At 44.9% G+C, this 21,424-nt stretch overlaps 1 protein-coding gene and 1 pseudogene across 1 annotated transcript in view; one reads left to right on the top strand and one right to left on the bottom strand.

The window, feature by feature from the left end:
- Positions 1 to 21,424, top strand: part of WWP2 (WW domain containing E3 ubiquitin protein ligase 2) — a 149,408-nt gene that overhangs the window by 46,449 nt on the left and 81,535 nt on the right. The window contains exon 5 of the mRNA XM_086689042.1: positions 19,740 to 19,877. Within this exon, the coding sequence (XP_086545168.1) occupies positions 19,740 to 19,877 (138 nt within the window). The remainder of the gene's footprint in view (positions 1 to 19,739; positions 19,878 to 21,424) is intronic.
- On the bottom strand, positions 1,013 to 15,092 carry LOC147573406 (large ribosomal subunit protein eL22 pseudogene; annotated as a pseudogene).

The following is a 21,424-nucleotide window of genomic DNA, read 5'->3' as shown; positions in this document are numbered from 1 at the left end:
TTCTTTATTTAGTTTTTTAAACATTTAGCTCTGTAATCAGTCTAGAGTTTATTTTGATAACAGGATGGGGGATAAGGATCTAGTTGTATTTTTTCCTAACTGGATTTACACGGTCTCACTGTTTTCTTCGGAGGGGATGTCAGAACAAGGTTGGACGTAGCTCTTATCACTGGTCTTCTTCTTCAAAACTTTTCTTGGCTCTTGAGCCTTCATTTTTTCTGACACACTTTATATTTATCTAGTTAGCTATCTAGGCAGCTGTCTGGCACATGTATGTACACACACACACACACACACACATCACATCACATCACATATACACACAGATGTGTGGATATCGATTTCTGTGACTTTATATTGAGTTCATAATGAAACCTCTGTTTCTCGTTCAGTCCCACAGGGTTCCTTCCTAACCTTCCTTTCCATACGAGAGCTCTGGCTCTCCATGTATTCCGTATATTTATATGTTCCCTCTTTTCTCTAATGTGCACAAAGTTTGAGAATTGTCGAGAATTGTCACACCCATGGAAGTAGACTTTGAAAAGCCCTTTGCTTATGTTCTCCATTTTCTTTGTCAGTCTCTTTGCCCATGTGTAGCTAAAAAAAAAAGGAAGCAAACAGCTCCCTATTTATTTAAAAATCTTATAAGCAGAGGGTTGTTTCGGAACTTTACATTTTCAGAACAGATAGGCCAGTCATGAGGGGTGCACCACCTCCCTCCCTGTTCCGTAGGGATGGAGCATTCTGGTGGGTGGGCTGCATGTCTCAAGGAAGCATGCCTGACAGACAGTGAATGCATTTATTTTAAAGTAAACACAGTGCTGTTTTTCCAGTTTTTCAACGGGAAGATAAATAAAACTACTGATCTTTGGAATCTGCATCACGGGGAGAAGAGGGAAAATGAGAAGAAAAAAAAATTTTTTTTTTTTTTTTTTTTTTTTTGCTCTACAGTTAAAAACAATTTTATATTTATCTTTTAAATTAATTTCTTGTTTTGTTTTGGTTCCCAAGTTTTATTCAAGAACTCATACAGAATATTCCAGGTAAATGAGTTTTAATCCTCATCTTCCTCTTCTTCCTCGTCCTGGTTAATCTGGAGGTAACGCAGTTCCTAATTCTCTTTGCTGTTAGCAGCATGTGCTGACAGTCACATAGATTATTCTTCTTCAAATATTTTTTGGCGAGATATTTCAAATACTTTTGGTAAAAGGCACCTCAGAAGTTACAGTAACCTTGCTCTCGCCCCTTTCAGTAGGTACGACCCTTCCATTGAGATTCCCACCTTTGCCACTCACTTCCATTCTCTCTTGAAGAAACTGCTCAAAAGTGGCAGCACCCATGATTCTGTCTTCTGTGGGGGTGGGGTGTGTGCAGTCAAGTGTAAACTTTAGAACTCGCTTCTTTTTTTTGCTCCACTCTGCCACAAGCTTTCTAGTGGACTTGTTTCACAATTTCCGAGAAATTGCGTCTTGCTCCCCAGATTGAAAATGTTATTCATTTCTCTGCTTATAAAAATAATGCATGCCTCTAAACCTGAAAACGTTATTGTTGTTTTTCCGATTATTATTATTTTCATGCTGATTGAAAAGAAAGCCAAAAACCATTCTGAATTGCTTTAGTATATATGAGGCATTGTTTTGAATTTGTGAGATATATATGGTAAAACTTAGTCCTCCTGCATGCCTGTGAGGTAGAGTGTATTGCCATCCCCTTAGCTGAGGAAGTAGGCACATGTTACGTAACCTGCCCAAGGCCCCGCAGTGGATTTAACCCAGGCCTTTTGCTCCCACAGCCTCTCTGCATCTACTGCCTTCCAAGGTTAAATTCACTTAAAATTTTATTATTTAGAGCTAACCCCGTAAATCGTTTGTTATATATCCACTAACCTTTTTTAGGGGGGGAGGTATGTATAACTTTTTTTTTCCTGAAATGGGAACTCACTCTGCATATTCCTTTGTAACTTGCTTTTTTTTACCCATTTTTTTTTTAACGTTAATGAAACTGGACCATTTTTAATGACTATAGTATCAGTTTTTTGGGATGAATGCACCATAATTTAACCAATCTCCTATTGTTAGCCTTTTCTGTTCTTTTACTGGTATAAGCAAGAGGTTTTTTGGGGTCAATTCTTGTAAAGAGATCTCTGTGCTCCTGTCCTTTTTTTTTTTCTTTGTCTCCTTAAGTCAGTAAATTCCTAGGCATGGAATTGCTGGGCCCAAGGGCGGGCATGTTTCAAGGTTTTTGATGCCTGAGGCCTGGGCCCGCTGCAAAGCCTTGGCCATTTCACATGCTTGCTGAGCGTGTGCACCTGTACCTGGTTCCTGTCTCATGAGTGGTGCTGGGGCCTGTGAACGTTTTTAACTTCTGCCAGATCTCTTAAGTGAAAAACAATTACGTTTCATCATTTTATTTTATTTTTTTAATTTTTTTTTTCAACGTTTATTTATTTTTGGGACAGAGAGAGACAGAGCATGAACGGGGGAGGGGCAGAGAGAGAGGGAGACACAGAATCGGAAACAGGCTCCAGGCTCTGAGCCATCAGCCCAGAGCCCGACGCGGGGCTCGAACTCCCGGACCGCGAGATCGTGACCTGGCTGAAGTCGGACGCTTAACCGACTGCGCCACCCAGGCGCCCCCGTTTCATCATTTTAATTTGCGTCTCTTTTCTTTCCTCCTCTCCCCTTTTCTTCTTGAGAAACTTCCAGGAAGTCTTTTGCCCTCCTTGCCCTGCTTCACACTGCTTCATTCACCTCCCAGGTGTGAAATCTGATGATCATTTCACATCCTCATCTCACTTGCCCAACAGATTGGATGCAACGAGTCGATCCCTCCTCGAGACCTACGGCTTCCACTTGGTTTTCAGGACACCACACCTGATTGCTCTTCTGTCTTTCTGGCCACTCCTGTTCATTGATCTTTGTTGGTTTACTCGTCGCCAGTCTGGAAACATTGGGATACTCCAGGATGGCTTAGTCCTGCATCCATTTGTTCGTTCACACCACTGCCTTTCGTGATTTCACGTGGCATCGTGGCTTTAAATTCTGTCTGGACACCTGTATTGTGCCGCTTGGGCCTCTCCCTTGCCAGCCAAAGACTGTGTTTCCAGATGTCTAATTAACATCTTCAAATTAATATGTTAAAAGCCAAGCTACTCACTTGCCCACAGCTTCCTCCAGCTCAGGCAATGGTGATTCGGTCTGACTCGGGCTAAGAACCTTGTGTCTTCCTTGATGTTACTCTTTCTGTTACAACCCGCATCCAGTCAGTGTGTCCCGCCTGCATTACCCTTGAGATATGTTTGAGGACCTGGCCATTTCTCACCCTGAACGTTGCCATCACCCATGTCCAGATCCCTCTTTTCAGCTGTCAGGAGGCCTGTGTTTGTCTCCCCACATCTGCGTTTGTCTCCCTACAGTACACTTTTGAACCCAGCAGCCGGAACAACCCAGACTCAAGCCACATCATATCCCTCCTGCAGTGGTTGTCTCATGCACTGCAAGTACAAACTAAAATCTTCCCCAGGTGACCTAAAAGGCCGTCCCTGATCCTCCTGTTAACTCTTCTGTTATCTCATCTCAACCATTCTCCCCTCAGCAAAGCCTCCTCCTGGTCCCCAAGCCTCCTCGCTCTTCTTCTAACCCATTGATGTTCTTGCCATACCTTCTTCCTGGACTACGCTTCCTCGTGTGGCCTCATGGCTTTACTGCCTCACCCGCTTCCAGTCTACTCACCTCAGTGAGGCTTTCCCTGGCCATTCTTTCTTTTTCGGAAGCATACGATTCAGTGCTTTTAAAAAATTTTACCAAGCTGTGCAACGTTACCATGAACTTTTTCGTCACCCCAATAAGATTCCTTGTGCCCACTTACCATCAGTTTTTGTTCCCACCCCCTGGCCTCTGGCAACCATGAATCTGTCTTCCGTGTCTGTAGATGTGCCTTTTCTGGACCTTTTGTAAAAATGGCATCGTACAATATGCGGTCTTCGCCAAACTGTCTTAGTTGCGATTCCTCTCTACCCAACATTCCCTGTTCCTTTCCCTGCTTTATTTTATTTTTAGCCACATCCCTGTATAATACTGTGTATTTGATCTCACTCCTTGTCCTCTATAGCTGCAGTGTAAGCTTCATAGGGCAGGCGTTGTTAGATTTTTGTTCACTATCTGTAGATAGATAGATAGATAGATAGATCGACAGACAAAATATTATATGTACCTAGTTTGATTAGTGAGGATATACGCCTTTTATTGTGACTTAGGTTTTTTTGTGGTCAGCATCATGGCTCCCCTCTGAGGGACCCGGGTCATACCGGGTGTCTGCTCTGGGGAGGCGTCAGGCTGAGTCCGCCTCCAGCCTCCAAATGCAAGCCTTTGTTTGATTTTGCCCCGATCTGCTTGCAGTTGCATCAGTGACTGACTACTGTTTTCCTGATTGGCACCAGATGCCAGGCACCGGGATTTAAAACCGCCTTTAATAGTCTCTGAAAAGCTCTCTGTATGTTGCTTTCCATCATCTGCACCTCGGGCAGATACGGCCAAGCCAGAACCTCAAGGAATTCCCGAAGAAGCCAGAAGCACCCCCCTCCCCCACCCCCACGTCCCTAGTTTCTCAAAGTTACAGCCGGGCCTAGTTCGTGGCTTTGGTGTCCGCGGAGAGCTGTTTGGAAGAAAAGGTCCTTTTAGCCAGGAGTCTCAAAAGTAAACACACAGGCCCCGGCAATGAATGTTAAAACAGACCTGCTTTCTGTGTCACCGGCATTGAGGTTGCCTTGTGAAACCTCACTTGAAGAAAGAAGAAAAGCTTTCTGTCAGGAATCCCTTCCCCTGTACGTGGCTGCCTCGGCGTAGCCTGGGGTTTATTGCTGCATCTAGAGTGTTCTGTAAGCCTATCGGTTTTGGAAGTCAGTCAGTCTCCTGGGAACATGTATTTGAGCAAAGAGTGATTTTTTTTTTTTTTCCCCTTCGAAACATAATGACGGCCAAGGCTGGTTCCCCCCACCCCCCTTTTTTTTCCTGGAGGTATATTTGTGACCTTTTGCATTTTAGTCTGTAGTAGGTGGTCAGGACGTTTTTTCCCCCCATTTTCGTTTTTTCCTTTTAGATATAATGATTTCTCAGTGTTGGAGCAGGGGTTTGGAGGAGAGGAAATCTCTATAGGCATTTTCTTACGTTTGTGAGACCTGCTGGGAGCAGGGGGTGGGTATGAAGTTTACTTACAAGCATTCACATAGTCAATATTTTTTAAAGTTTATTTATTTTTGAGGAGAGAGAGAGGAAACAGAGAATCCCAAGCAGGCTCTGTGCTGTCAGCACAGAGCCCAATGTGGGGCTCAAACTCACAAATGATGAGATAATGCCCTGAGCTGAAATTGAGAGTCCATTGCTTACAACTGAGCCACCCAGATGCCCCTCACATAGTAAATTTTATTTTTATTTTTATTTTTTTCACATAATTTTAAAAAATATTTATTTTGAGAGAGCGAGCGAGCAAGAGAGGTGCAGAGAGAGGGAGAGAGAGAGAATCCCAAGCAGGTTCTGTGCTGTCAGGGCAGAGCGTGATACGGGGCTCAAGCCCATGAGCCACAAGATCATTACCCGAACTGAAACCAAGAGTTGTACGCAAAACCGACTGGGCCAACTAGATGCCCCTCACATAGTAAATTTTTACCTTGAGCTCTGGGCTGGATGCTAGAGATGTGGCCATGAACAAGGCACGGTCCTGGAATTTAGGGTCTGGGGAGGAAAACGGACAGATGTCAAACAAGTACGGGTGCACACTAGCCTCGTTGTGGTGGACACGATGGAGGGAAATACAAGATGCTCTGGGACTGTTCCACTGAGCACTTAACCTGTCCTGGGAGAGGGGGTGTCAAGGAAGACTTCCCTGAGGAGGCAGCACTAGGACTCCAGAGGCTGAGAAGGGATGCCTCTGAGCATTCCAGGCTGAGGGAACAGCAAATGGGAAGCTTTGAGACAGCAATGAACTTGGTGCAGTTGGGTCACACAGAGATGGCCCTTGGGGCCAGCGGGTCTGGTCACTGAGAGCTGCTCAAGGTTATGACCAAAAAATGGCAGGGAGGAGACACAGGAGCAGCTCTGGAAATACAACGTGAGCCGTGTATGGAATTTAACATTGTCTAGTAGCCACATTAAAAAAAGTGAAAACAGGGGTGCCTGGGTAAATCAATCTATTCAGTGTGCGATTCTTGATATTGGCTCAAGATGTGATCTCAAGGTTGTGAGATCGAGCCCCGAGGCGGGCTCTATGCTGAATGGGATTCCTGCTTGCGATTCTCTCTCCCTCTCTCTCTCTGCCCCTCACGTGCTTGCACTCTTTCTCGCAAAATAAATAAATTAAAAAAAAAATTAAAAAGTAAAAATGAGGGGCACCTGGGTGGCTCAGTCGGTTAAGCGTCCGACTTCAGCTCAGGTCACGATCTCACACTCCGTGAGTTTGAGCCCTGCATCAGGCTCTGGGCTGATGACTCAGAGCCTGGAGCCTGCTTCCGGTTCTGTGTCTCCCTCTCTCTCTGCCCTTCCCCCGCTCATGCTCTGTCTCTCTCTGTCTCAAAAATAAATAAACGTTAAAAAAAATAAAAAAAAATAAAAAGTAAAAAAGAACAAATGTGAAATTAATTTTAATAATGTATTTTATTTAGTCCACTTGTCAACTGGGCGGCTCAATCGGTTAAGCGTCCAACTTTGACTCAGGTCATGACCTTGCAATTTGTGGATTCGAGCCTCACGTGGGGGGCTCTGTGCTGACAGCTCTGAGCCTGGAGCCTGCTTTGGATTCTGTGTGTGTGTGTCTCTCTCTCTCTGCCCCTCCCCTGCTTGCACTCTGTCTCTGTCTCTGTCTCTGTCTCTCTCTCTCTCTCTCTTTCTCTCTCTCTCTCAAAAATAAATAAGCATTAAAAAAATATTTACCCCAATATATCCTTAATATTATCATTTTACTATACAATCAATATAAAGAAAGCTATTATTATTTACTTATAATCAATATAAAGAAAGCTATTATTATTGAGAAAGAAATCAATATAAAGAAAGACTATTTTGCATTGTGTGTGTGTGTGTGTGTGTGTGTGTGTGTGTGTGGTGTGTTTGAAATCTGGTGTGTTGTTTTACACTCCCAGCACATCTCAGTCTGGACTGGCCACATTTATAGTGCTCTGTGGCCACATGTGGCTCAGGGCTCCCCCCTTGGACAATGCAGGTCTAGAGGTTGTTACTCAAGGAAGACTTGAGAAACTTTTCTCCTAAATCAGGTTGTTGGTATAGGACTGTACTATTTGTACAGTTCTAGAAATGTCTCTCATTCCTCTTAAGCCTGCTCCACAGAGGCATAGTGCCACGTCCTAGAGGACCCACGCTGTTTCTCATCGGCCACATAGCATTCTGCTCCTAAACTGACAGCTGTTATAGGCATGAAATGGTGGCCTTGCAGAGAGCCCAGAATCGATGATAGGAAAATGAGACTGTTGCCTGGATATGAGCTGTTTCCTTCCCCTTGCAAAAACAAACAAACAAACAAACCAACGAACAAACAAACAAGCAAAAAACCCCTGAAACCCCGTTTGAGAACGGCTCCCGCCTGATTGTCCGTTCCAGTCTCCTAGGTTCTCCCAGGGGAGATGGTGTGGCTGCTGCAGCAGTGTTAGGGTTGAACCTCATTCATCTCGTTTGAGTGTATTATTTTCCCTTTTCCTTAAGTGTTCCAGGGCGTTACAAGTATTTTTCTTAGAGTGGGACGCTTATTCTTGTCGCAGAGTGGTATGTTGGAGGGGCAAATGATCCTGCACCAGAGCACGGATGGCACGGTTAGATGGGTGGCAGTCAGTGCCACTGTTAGGTACAGGGTGGGCACTTTCACACTGCTGTCAGGCCAGCACGGCACACATTTCTCAGATGATGTCTGTGCCTACCCTCCTTCCCTTCCTCCCTTCCTCCCCGCTTCCCTTAATTAATTAGTGTTTATGCATACATTACATACATTCACTCTCGTGGAGGGGGGCATTCCAGTCAAGGCTGAAGTCACCTTGAACATGCCCCTCCCGCATTCCTAAAACCCCACTGTGTGGATAGACTGCTTCTGTATACGTTTTTAAAGATTCATAGAACACATTAAGTGAGAAATCAAAGGGTACAACTTTTCTAGGACGAAGTCAGTTTTGCACATGTGGTTGTTATATGTATTTGTGCCGGTGTTTGCACGTACAGTGACTTCACACAAGGTTGACAATCGTGAGTTATATCCTGGGGAAGCGATTTGGAATGTGCGTACTTATGGGGCAGGTGTCATATTTTGCCTGTCTGTATTGTTTTCAGGTTTTCATAGTAAGCATGCTGTTGTTATTTTTTATTTTTTAAGTTAATATTATTTATTGTGAAGGCAATATTACATAGTATACATGGGACTTTTTAAAACTTTTTATTATGGGAGGTTTCAAACATAAATGAAATAGACAGAATAATATAATTAAGTATCTTGTACTTGTTACCCACTTTTAAGAAGGATCAGCATGTCAGATTGTCTTTTGCCTCCAGACCCCACTTTTTGGGGGGAATATTTGAAAGCAAATAATAGATAACATGTCATTTCATTTGTAAACACTTCCTGTATACATGTCTAAGTGATGTGGAAATTAAGAAAAAAATATATCCACTATGCATATAATGGAAATTAAAAAATAAAACCTGTGTTTCATAATCTTACTCTTGAAGCACAACTTACAGTTTTTCTCTGCTTAGTTTATTTCTTTGTCCCTTTACATATTTATTTTTATGGGATTTTAATAATAGGGTGCATTCTATAACATCATGTTCTTGTTTTTTTTTTTTTTTTTAAGTTTATTTATTTTGGGAGCGCCTAGGTGGCTCAGTTGGTTAAGCGCTGACTTCGGCTCAGGTCATGATCTCACGGTTCATGAGTTCCAGCCCCGCATTGGGCTCTCTGCTGTCAGGACGGAGCCCGCTTTGGATTGACTTATTTTTGAGAGAGAGTGAGAGCAAGCCAGAGAGAGAGAGAGAGAGAGAGGCAGAGAGAGAGGGAGAAAGAGAATCCCAAGCAGCCTCTGCACTGTCAGCACGGAGCCTGATGAGGGGGTGGAACTCAATGAATCGTAAGATTATGACCTGAGCTGAAACCAGGAGTTGGACACGTAAGCGACTGAACCCCCCATCACGTTCTTTCTTTAACTTAACATAAGTAGTATGAATAATTTTCCAGGTTCTTGTACACTCTCGATCATCATTAATCCATATCTTCATTGTGGCATATTTCACTCATCTGAAATTATAATTTTTATTTATTTCATTATATTTTAAAGTTTTATTTATTTATTTATTTATTTATTTTTAATTATTATTATTTTTTAAATTTTTTTTTCAACGTTTATTTATTTTTTGGGGGGACAGAGAGAGACAGAGCATGAATGGGGGAGGGGCAGAGAGAGAGGGAGACACAGAATCGGAAACAGGCTCCAGGCTCTGAGCCATCAGCCCAGAGCCTGACGCGGGGCTCGAACTCCCGGACCGCGAGATCGTGACCTGGCTGAAGTCGGACACTTAACCAACTGCGCCACCCAGGCGCCCCTAAAGTTTTATTTATTTTGAGAGTGAGAGAGACATAGGGTGGAGAGGGAGAGAGAGAGAGAGAGAGAGAGAGAGACGGAGAGAATCCCAAGCAAGCTCTCTGCTGTCAGCACAGAGCCTGATGTGGGTGTTGAACCCACGAACTGTCAGATCATAACTTGAACCGAAACCAAGAGTCAGACACTTAACTGACTGAACCACCCAGGCACCCAGAAATTGTGATTTTTAAAAAGCAGTTTTTTAAAGAGGAGATTTTTTTATTGTGAAGTGATTACCTCAAGTTTAGTTAACATTCATCATCTCAGATACAGAAAGAAAAAAGAAAACATGTTTTTCTCCTTTTGATGAGAACTTTTAAGATTTACTGTCCTAGTAACTTTCAAATAGATCAGTATCAAGTATAGTCACCATGTTGTACATTACATCCCCAGTCCTTACTTATCTTGTAACTGCAAGTTTATAACTGCTGCATTTTTAAAAGCAGAATCTTAACCGTAAAAGTTCTCTTCTGGCCAGGCTCCTACATTTTGCATTTAAAGACCATTGAAAAGGAGGTTTGTTCACTGGAAGCCTGCCCCTGCCATGTTTATAAACATGGTTTTGATCCCGTGCCACAGGGAGAGGTGGTGTGGCTGCTGAGGTTCCTTGAGGGCACGGAGAATGGATGAGCTGTTAGGGTGGCTCCAATCTAGGAATCTAGGAATTGCCGTTCGTGGGTGTGAGGACTCTCCTTCCCATTGGGGATGAGGAGCTCTGATGACAAAGCAGCAGTAACTCATGGATTGACAGTTTATTCTAAAGACTTTACTTCCCCATATCTGTATTTATTGCCCCTGAATCACTTAAAAAATTAAAGCATGTGCTACAGCTTGACACATGGTGAGGTTTACCAAGACAGATGTATTCTGTGTTAAAAGGACCCTCAGTTGGTTCAAGAAAGACTCTGGCTCTAATGTACCTTACTCAGTGGATGGCTGTGACGAATAGCTCGTTCTGAAAAGTACATGCCGTGCGCTTTTTTTTTTTTTTTGGTAAGTATAGGAAAATGTCTGTTCCTGCATGGGCTTTGGCTTTTGGCATGAATCAAAAGAAATAAAGATGATCATGATCGATGGATCTGTCGTGTACCGAAATGAGGATGCGTGTGCCTAATGCCTCCTCTCTCTTTCCTCTGGTGGGGGAGCTGTCCCTCTTCCTACTGTCTAAGGACGGATTCTCCATCCATGCCTCGGAGCCCATGTTTCCTGCCTTCTCAGGAATCCTTCCTTATTTTCCTGCTGCCTCTCTTGAGTGTTCTCTGTCTTTGCAAGGTCATCTTCATCTGTTTGACTGTTAACTGAGCTTCCTATCATTCCGTCTTCTGTGATCACATTCCCACCCATAACTCTTCTTTTTTTTTTTTTTTTTTCAACGTTTATTTTTGGGACAGAGAGAGACAGAGCATGAACTGGGGAGGGGCAGAGAGAGAGGGAGACACAGAATCGGAAACAGGCTCCAGGCTCTGAGCCATCAGCCCAGAGCCTGACGCACGGCTCGAACTCACAGATCGCGAGATCGTGACCTGGCTGAAGTCGGATGCTTAACCGACTGCACCTCCCAGGCGCCCCCCATACCTCTTCTTTATGCATAACCACCACGTGCAGATGACCCATAGGTTTGAATCTCCAACTCAGATCTCTCCTCTGAGCTCCATATTTATGTACCTGCCCACTTTCCTGCTGTCTCCTTGTGGATATGCCAGAAACATGTCCAAATCTGACCTCATCGCCACTTCCCCAGACTTGATCCCCTTCCATTGTTCCATATTTCAATATGTAGACCCACCATTTGTCCAGTTAGGTAACTTAGAAGCTTATGAGTCATCTTTGATACCTCTATCCTCCTTGCCCACTTACTTTGCTAATCTGTTTTCAGGTTCTCTTGGTTTTTACCTTTGCAAGTCTGTAAGTCTGCCTACCTCTTTCGTCTCCACCTCTGCTGTGTTTTCCTTTGGCCTCCTTACTTCTGTCCTTTTTCCAGTTTGTGTGCAGACAATGATTTTTGAAATCACAAAGCTGATCTTGTCACACCTTGATGAAAAACCCTTAAGTAGCTTGCTGCTGCTCTTAAGATAGAGAAGAACTTTTCAACATGGCGGACCCACAAGGCACTGCGGTGTATGGCCACCCTCCGGATCTTCTACCCCATTTGGATCACAATTCCATCTCTGTTTAGTTTCCTAAATTCATCCAGCTCATTGTGCCACAAGGCCTTTGCACCTGGTGTTTCCTCTGCCTGAAATGGTCTTCCTCTTCACTCCACCCCACCCTTCAACACGCTAATTGTATGCTTGAAACTTCAGAGCACAGTTGAGTTGTCAGTTCCTCAGGAAACTTCCTGATGCACTGATGAGGCCAGCTATCCAGTGCTCATGGGACACTGATGTCTTGCATGGAATCTGCTAATACAGTTGCAACTTTATATTTCTCTGCTAGATTATTGGTTTCTCTCAACTGACTTGTGAGGTTCCTAAATGCAGAGACTTAGTCTATTTTCATTCTTCGTTATAACCCAGCTTCTAGCACAGTGTCAGGCAGATAGTGGATGCCCAGAAAATGCTTCTTGAGTGAATGAACAAGAAAGAAAGAGAGAAAATAAAAATTTACAAATTGGCTTCGTAAAATGAAGCTAATTTCATTTCTAAAGGAGTTAATGGAACCCCCAGTAGGCCAAAACTTTCATTTCGAGATCGTTGAGGGACTCCCAGCAGCAGCATACAGAAGAGTCTCAAGGCCAAAAGTAGACTCTTCCTTGCACCCTGTGTTCTGGGAAGAGCCTGCCAAATCATCAGTGATGGGGGCCGAGGAGAGGTGGGGTGAAGCAGAGTCAACATTGTCACCCCAATAAGAATTCCAATGTTTATGATCTGATGCTAGCTTGCTAGAAGAGACTTTCTCTTGTTAGGCTCTGGCTAAGTTTGGAAGCCAAAGAGACATCATAACAGTAAATCCTGGAAGCCTCTGGCTTCCTTTACTGCAAAGGGAATGTGAAAGAGTGTTCTCTTTAAATCTGGGGTACACTCCATCCTGTGTGTGTCTGAGTTACAGGGAGGCGGGGAATGGAAAGGAGACTATTTACTCTCTGCCCTTCTGGAATTTCCTCCTGTTCCGTTCCTCTGTGCACCAGTGTTTCACAGCTATGTGTAGAATGAACACTGACCTGTTAATGAATGCCCTGCTTATTTTCACTTTCTTTTGATGGGCCTATGGGATTGGGGGGCAGGAGGAGACAGGAAGAAGGTTGTTTGTTCCACTGAGCAGCTCTGTTAAGGCCAAATCAATCACATCTTCATCGGGCTTCCGAGATGCTTGACCTGAGAGTACTTAGCCTTCCTTAAAGGTATCCTACTTTTGTGTCTGGTTTTATTTTTCTCAAATTTCCAGGTAAATCCTTACATTTGTATTCAGAGTTAGGAGGAAAACAAAAAAACAAGATTCTTCCTTTTAAAAGATAATGTGTGTACGTGCACATAAGTTTTGGTGGTGTGGGAGCAGGAGGGAGCAGTGATGACAGAAGATTCTGAAGTAGAACGTTCCTTCATACACTGCAGTGAAACTGTCCAGGCAGGAGTTCTGGATTTCATAACTGAATCGCATTAATAGTGGCACATTTTGGCAGTTCTGGTTTACATAGTTTTTTCTTTTGTTGGAAAAAGGAAGGCAACTTCCATGCCCTATTTATCTATACTTATTGGTACCATATGCAAAAAGCATATTAACAAGTCCAAGTCAAGAAAGGGAAAAAGTCACTCTTAGAAAAATATTACTCATCTTTATTGCACATAACTGCTCTTCCCAGTAGGAAATTATTAACCTGAAGCCACTTGCAAATCTGAGGCTTTGAAGTAAAGGAAAAATAAAAGTAGGAGTTACTCCTGAAGCAGCTTGTTTGTACATTCCCTACCTTTTTGTATTTCAAACTGCACATGTGATATTGAATTCTTATAAGAATTTTAGTTGGTTTCATTCACTGTTTGTGCCTGAGGTATGCTGGCTTGAAAATAAAAACTGTTCTGGAAAGTGTCAGGCATACGTGAAAGTGGAAAGAACAGCCCGTGGACCCCTGTGAGCCTGTCAGTCAGCTCCACAGCCGCCTACCGACAGCCATCCCTGTCTCATCTTACTCCTTACCCCAGTCCCCGCTGGGTTGTTTTTCCTTAAACCCCAGGTGTGTTTCATCCGTAAGTATTTTACTTTGTAGTTCTAAAAGATAAGGGCTCCCATAACCACAATGCCAATTTCATACCTAAAAAGCATACTGATAGTTATTGAAATAGCATCAGATATCTAGCCCGGCTTTACGTTTCCCCAGTTGTCTTACAAAGTTTCTTTTCTACCATGGGTTTGTTTGAATCGGGATACAAGTAATGCTGATAGGTCTCTTCAGTCCCTTTTAACCAATATGTTCTCCTTCCTCTTTTTACCCCTCAGAGTTGATTGTTGAAGAAAATGGACAGTTTGTCTTGTGGTTTCTCACCTTTTAAGGATTGTGCTGTTTATGTTCCTGAAGTGTGTTTTGACATGTTCCTCTGTCCCCCTGTGTCTCCTGTAAACTCATAGGCAGATCAAAATGCTTGATCTGGTTGGATTCTTCTTTTTCCTTTCTGAGGAGGTGGTGGTGCCCAATGTCTGCTGGTCTCTCTTGGCATGCTAGCTTGCCCAGTGTTCTCCTGGCACAGTCCTTGAGAGTTTGCAAGTTCTCGTCCCCTAGATTCTAATGTCCGGCTCTCCTGCGGTCTGTTGACCTTCATAACACAGCATTATGTGGTATGGATAGCCAGTTAGTACTTAGAACGGAACAGAAGGGCACAGTCCCATAACGGAAGAAGTACATTTGCTGATTGCTGAAGTTATTAGCATGCGCTAACTGGGACCTTGGCTTTCTCAGAGAACTGAAGTCTCCTGCCAGCGGAATATTTTCATTATATATGTTCCATTTGGCCGTAACTGAATCAGACTTCCTCCGGCCATGCTCTGAGTTGGCGCTTTTTGCAGTGCCTGCCCATCATCTTGCCCAAAGCTTTCATTCCAAGGGTCTGGGGGCCCCATGTGCTTGGTGGGAGTCATGGGTCTTTCCTAACACGTGCTAGGGAGGAGGCCAGGGTAGAGTCTTTGTTAACCACTGTGTTCCCAGAAGGTGTTGCCATGGCCTTGGCCCAACCCATCATCTGCTCCGTCCTGGAATATTGTACTGACTTCCTACCAGGTCTCATGTGCTTCTGCCCTTGTTCCTCCCGTGGCCTGAGTGATAGCACTACAGCATCCGGTCACGTCCCTTCCTTGCTCACGATCCCCTAATGGCTCCCAATCTCACATGGAGTAAACTCCAGAGACCTTGCAAGAGCTCCAAGGGTCTCCTTGTGGCCTCTGGTTACCTACCTACTGCCCTCATGTCCTGCTCTTGTCTTCCCTGGCCATTCCAGCCATACCGGCCTCCTTGCCATTCCTCACACATGCCAGGCATGCTCCCACGTGGGGCCTCTGCGCTTCCTTTTCTCTCCACCTAGAAGATTCTTCCCCGGATCCCTACGTGGCCTCCCTTGCCCCATCCTTCTTTTGGTCTCTGCTTAGTTGTTGCCTTCCCAGGGACATTTCTTCACGACTGCAGGTCCTCCTCCCGCCTCCAGCGCTCACCACCCGCTTTCCTCACTGGTGTTTCTCCTGCACTTGCCACCTTCTAACAGATTATGCAATTTTCTTAAAAAGCAAAAACCAAAAAGCCTGCTTATTGTTTGTGTCTCCCAACTAGAATAGAAACACCCAGGCACGGTGTTTTTGTCTGTTTTGTTTCTGTTTAATCTCAGGGACGAGACTAGAAGGTGCTCGCTCCATGTCCGTGAACTGCGTGACCACAGGTGGAGGGGGCCTGACGAGGTGCGCTTCCGAGGCGAAATCACTGTACCGTACCCGTTCTTCCATCAGTTTCCGGGTTTTTGAGCAGCGCCTCACAAGGCAGCAGGGCGACATGCTGCAGGAGAAAGGCCCTTTGTGGAGTAGTCAGTGTGGCTGTAGTGAAACCCGAGGGCCCCGGAGACCAAGTGGCTAATGCTGCTATTTATAGCTGGGATTCCAGTATATGTTTTCCAGCCACACTTACTCCTTTCAGCCTCCCCAGTACGCTCAGGTCTGTCACTCAATTAACTAATGGTTTCTTTAGTCCCATTATGCATTGTAGGGCTCCCCTGGCTCAGGTATTTTTTTCAAAGAGAATAATGGGGAGTTCTGTTCTCAGAGGCTTCATTTTTTAATAGCCGTGCCAATTTAAAAAAGCCCTTTTCCAACTTTTTTATTATGAAAATTTCAAACCTACAGGAGAATGGAAAGAGTAATACAGCGCACACCCAGAGGCCCTCCACCTAGACCTTGCTAGCACGCTGCTGCCTTTGTTTTGCCGACACGTGTGAGCCTGTGGGTGTGTGCATTCTTTTTCCTGACCATTTGGAGGTAAACTGCAGATACCATGGCACCTCATTCCTAAAAACTTCAGCGTATTCTCCTATAAAACCATCTGAGAATACTTGCATAATTTGCATCTCCCGAGAATGACATTCACGTTGAACCTCGGAAAATTAGCAGTCGTTTCATACATCATTTAATATCCAGTCTGGATGTAAATTTCTCCAGTTGCCCCAGGAATACTTTTCAAGCCGATGTTTGGTAAAACATTGCATGGCATTTGGTGGTTATATTTCTTTAAATCTAGAAGAGTCTCCTTGCCCTTCTTCTTCTTTTTTTTTTTTTTTTTTTTTTGGTAAGTTTTTAAAGATTTTAGTTATTTTGAGAGACAGTGCATGGACCGGGGCGGGGCAGAGAGAGAGGGAGAGAAAGAGAATCCCAAGCTCCTCTGCGCTGTTAGCACAGAGCCCCACATGGGGCTCAATCCCATGAACCATGAGATCATGACCTGAGCCAAAATCAAGAGTTGGGTGCTTAACTGACTGAGCCACCTAGGTGTCCTTTTGCCCGTCTTTTTAGAAAAGAAGCAGTGTAATGACATTGTCTTTTTGAAGAGTCCAGGATATTATCTATGTTTCCCATATTCTGGATTTGTCTGATTGCTTCCTCGTGGTATTGTGAATTTGTTTCTCTGTCCCTATATTTCCTGCAAATTGGGAAGGAGATTTAGTGGGTTAGTTGGATTCAGGCTAAATGCTTTTAGAAAGAAGACTTGAAAAGTGATGTTGCGGGGTGCATGAGTGGCCCAGTCGGTTAGGTGTCTGACTCTTGACTTCAGCTCAGGTCACTATCTCACATTTGGTGAGTTGGAGCCTCTCGTCAGGCTCTGCGCTGACAGCTTGGGGCCTGCTTGGGATTCTGTCTCCCTCTCTCTCTGCCCCTCCCCTGCTTGGTCTCTATCTCTCTCAAAATAAATAAACAATAAACTTAAAAAAGTTACCTAAAAAAAGCGATGTTGTGTACCTCATCCTGTGTCACGTCATGAAGTTTGTGTGTCGGGTGGTCTTGCTGTTAGTGATGCTTCATTTGATCACTTGGCTCTGACAGTGATGGCCAGAGGTATCTCTGACTCTGTCTCTCTTTTTAGCGAATAGAACAGTGGAGCATTATCGTCTCCCAAGTTTTGTTGAAGGGGGAAAGACGTCCCTTCCCACTGGCTTTTTTTGAAGATAAAATGTATTTCAGGGCATCGCAAGGTAGCTTTTGAGCCTACTAGTATATAATGACTCTACTGGACATGATTAATGGGTAAACAGAAGAGAAGAGCTAAGTTGGAGCCTTGAGATGAGACCATGTAGAGAAAAAGTCAAGTTACGCCTGTGGCTTCTGTCAGAGGACCATGGCAGTGTGACTGTCAGGAGTTTGAAATCAGCAACAAGAGGCCTGGGCCGCCTCTGCCTTCCCGTTGAGCATTATCATCCCTCCAGAAAGGAGGGGAAGACATGCCCACACTACATTTGTAAAGTAATGGCCTTTGAGGCACTAAGAAAGGAATCACGGAACCCTTCTGGAATACTCAGCCCAGCATATTTCCAAGGCTGGTGTGCTGAATCCAAAAGGATGGGCATCTTTAGGAAGTGTCCTGGAAACAAGATGAGAAAACGTTCATCTTCTAAGTAGCTCACCTTAGAAGACTTTTTGGAGTTTGTTGCTGCAACCCAGAAAAGGCTCCAAAAGGTCAAGGGAGGCGCAACTTTGCAGTGAACGAGGTAGACCAAGAGAACTGGGACTCTTCAGCCTAGAAACAGGAAAGTCAACAGGGAGATAATAAAAATGACAGCTTATTAGGAGCCCATGGGGTGCTCCTGTTTTCCACATGGGGAGACTGGTGCTCATGTTAAGTAATTTGCACAACGCTACAAGCACCACGTAGTAAAAGTGAGATTTGAACCCAGTCTCCCTGGCACACGCCCCTCCTGGACTCTGTGCTCCACTTGGGCCCTGGATCTAGGCATAATAAGTAGGCAGACACCCTTGACTTTTCTTTTAAACAACAATAATAAACGTTTGTTGTCTCCTGGTTTCAGTGGGTCAAGATTTGTGAGTGGCTGAGCTGGGAAATCTGGCCAGGGATCTCTCATGAGGCTGTAGTCCATACATTGGCTGGACCATAGTCATCTGAAAGCAAGACTAGGGCTGGAGGCTTGACTTCCGAGGTGGCTCATTTGCATGGCTGGCAAAGGGTGCTGGTTGTCAAAAGGCCTCCGTTCTTTCCTGACTGCTGGACTTTTGAAGGAACTAGTTTTCAGATTACAAGTGTTATTTTATATAAATATTTGGAACTCACCAAGTTCCTGAGTGAAAGTGACCGAAAATAGCAACAGACTCCAAAGGATTTGGAGAGATCCATTTCAGGGAAGAGAGATTAAGGTAAGGGAGAGACGCTTAGGAGAACTTGAAAACCCAAAGGGTGACTGGTTCCCACATTATTATAGTAGATCCTGATTTCATCCAGACTTTTCCTAAGTTCTTAAAGGACTGTGTCTGTATTTTGATTTGGGACAGGCTTTTTTAGTTGGGGGGAGAGGTTGTTTCTAGAAAGTGCTCACAGAGATACTTATTTATGCATACCCTGCCTTGTTCTAGAGGACCAGGGAGATAGCTTAGAATAATCTAGTGGCAACTCAGAGATAAAATAAAGTGGCGGTTTGGTGGGCGGTGGGTGGGGAAGGAGGTTGGAGTATGTGGCTCTTTTGTAGTCTGGTTTTGTAAGATGTGGGAAGGCCCTTTGGAAATCCTCATAAACGCTGCTCTCTTGGTAATTACCGAATGGCTCCCGAGCAGTAACTGGGTGGAAGCTGCTCTGTGTGGCCGGGCCTGCTGGTGGGGAGTCGGGGGGCGCTTGTGCCGCAGTTTCTAGCCCACGTAGGCTTTGGGGCATCTGCCTCGTGTCAGTTTGTTCCTTTTTTCTGCTGTGGTTCCGCGATTCTTCTTGTTTGCCCACAGGGCTGACTTTGCCTGGTGTCCCAGGGGCTGGGTGACTCCGAGGTGCCTTCCCACCTCGGTTGTAGACCCCCCTTTTTGGCTGGTTTATCCTTACGGACTAACCCAGGGCCACGGGACGATTGTGGAGCTGACTCACCTTTATTAAACTTTCATTGCTTAACGTTTTTTCCTCATTTCAAAGCGAGACCTCCTCAGGAGTGAAAATTCAAAACAAGTAATACTTTCTAACACAAATAAGAGAAGAAGCCCCTGCAAATCCTTCATCTAGAGATGACTCCTGATGACACTGCCTCAGGATCTCCTGACCTGTTTCTCTTTTTTTTTGCCACCATTGTCTGTCTATATGGGCAGGGGGGTTGCTGGCTTGTGACTCCTTCCTCCGGATGCCACAATTTCTCCTTGCTCTTCTCATGGTCCTTCGAATACAAGCAGACAAAGAAGTCATGGAGAAATTAGGTAGCTAACCCAATGATACAAAATGTTTTGAAAAATAGGAGTACAGCCTTTTCCCACCCATCTAATACAACAGTGATGACGATTAGACCTCTTCCTTCCCATTCTTCTTTCCACGCCCCGAGGCAGATTTAAAGATGCAGGAAAATGTTGCCGGGGACGCCAGAGTAGGTTAAATGAGGGCTTACAACTTACCCAGTCTTAACGTGGGGTGCATTTGCTCTACTCCATCCCTGTTGCTTTTTGTGTTCAACAGTGGAGAACACGCAGCTGACCCTGAACCTGCAGACGGAGAACAAAGGCGGTGTTGTCTCGGGCGGTGAGCTGACAATTTTCCTGGACGGGCCAACTGTTGATCTGGGAAGCGTGCCTAATGGCAGTGCCGTGACAGAGGGTGAGTGCCGCCCTGCTCCCCAGGGTTGTGCCGGGATGGGGCGGGGCAGGCCTGGGTGGGAGTAGGAGGAGGTGCCCGGGGCTTGGTTCTCTACCAGGTACCTGGGTTTGGGTACCGCTCAGCCAGTCCTGGCCCCCTGATTCCTCTTAAGCAGTTCTTCGCATGATCAAAACTGGGCCATGATTTTTTAAGGATAGCTTTCTGATAAAGGACGAAAATAAATGCCAGGTCTTTGTAAGTGTGTTGTACTTTGCGTTGAGAGCAGAGAAAATATCTTTTCATCCCACACGGGCTCTCGAAAATAAGATGTCTTTATTAAATGTTACTTGGGGCCCCTTTTTCCTCCCAATACAGTTAAACTTCCTGGAGGAGCTTGAAGGTGTCTTTTATAAGACAGTATTGGGTGAGAAAGGGGGCTGTGTGTCTTAGAGATTCACACTAGCAAAATAGAGACAGAGGCAGGAAAATTGGAGTATCTCCCACTCTGTCCTGAATGAGGGCAGTTTGTTTCTTTTGATCTACTCTGAAATTAGTCACCTTTGGATCTAGCAGGAAATTATTTCATGAAGTCTGAGGTCTGAGATGGGCTGGGTTTCTCCATAATTTTTCTCGTTAAATGTGATGTAACTGTGGCACTTTCCAGGCCCCAAACAGGCTTTCTGTAGCTTTGAGGGAGTGAGATTTGAATTCTAATGCAAGGGCAGTAGGGTGGAATCTCAGTGATTGGATGGGCCTTGACTTGAGAAACCTCCCTGGACTGAGTGGTGCTTTGGGTACTTTTGGTGCATGGAGGAAACATGAATTATTCGCTCATTCTGCACGTATATCCGTAATTGAGCACCTGGTATGTACTAGGTCTTGGACCAGGTGCTAGCCAGATGGTGGGGGCAAAATTCATATGGTCTCTACTCCTAGGAGCTTCTGATTTACTTGGTGGAGGTGGGAATGTTAGACATGAAACAAGGAGGTGCAGAAATAATTATGTAACTGTAATTGTGACCAAAGCGATGAAGGAAAAGTACTGGGTGATATGAGAGTCCCATACTTTCGGGAAGTCTCACTTCAGCTGGGGACCAGGGAGGGTTTCTTTGAGGAAGCTGAGACCCGCCAGAGCTGAAGAGATTAGACGGGCCGAGGGGGAGGTGTGGGGAGGTGCAGGAGTGGGGTAGCTGAGTGAGAGGTCGAGGGGTCCCTTGTGCAGAGGCTTCAAGGTGGGAGAGAGCTCAGCCTGCAGTGGGAACAGAGGCGGCCAGGTGGAACGTGGAGAGCAGGAAGGAGAGTGGTGGCTGGTGAGGCTGCAAGGGCAGCTCGGCTCAGACCACCCAGCCGCACGAAGGCCTTGGTGAGGACTTTGGACCTCGTCCTAAGAAGCAGAAAGCTGTTGAGGGGGTTTTTAGCAAAACGGTGTCATAATTTGATTTGAATTGAATCTGATTTGGCTTTTTAAGAGCTTTCTGGTTGTGATATGGACGAGTGCAGTGCCCTAATTACTTGCTCCCACTTTGCACGGTCAGCATGGGTTCTGTGTCTCGTGTGGTGCAGCTGAA

Source organism: Puma concolor, chromosome E2 (genome assembly GCF_028749965.1).
Source record: "Puma concolor isolate L17-30 chromosome E2, mPumCon1.1.hap2, whole genome shotgun sequence".
Classification (NCBI taxonomy): domain Eukaryota; kingdom Metazoa; phylum Chordata; class Mammalia; order Carnivora; family Felidae; genus Puma; species Puma concolor.
The sequence above is the reverse complement of the archived record's forward strand: the minus strand, read 5'-3'. Positions and strand labels throughout refer to the sequence as shown.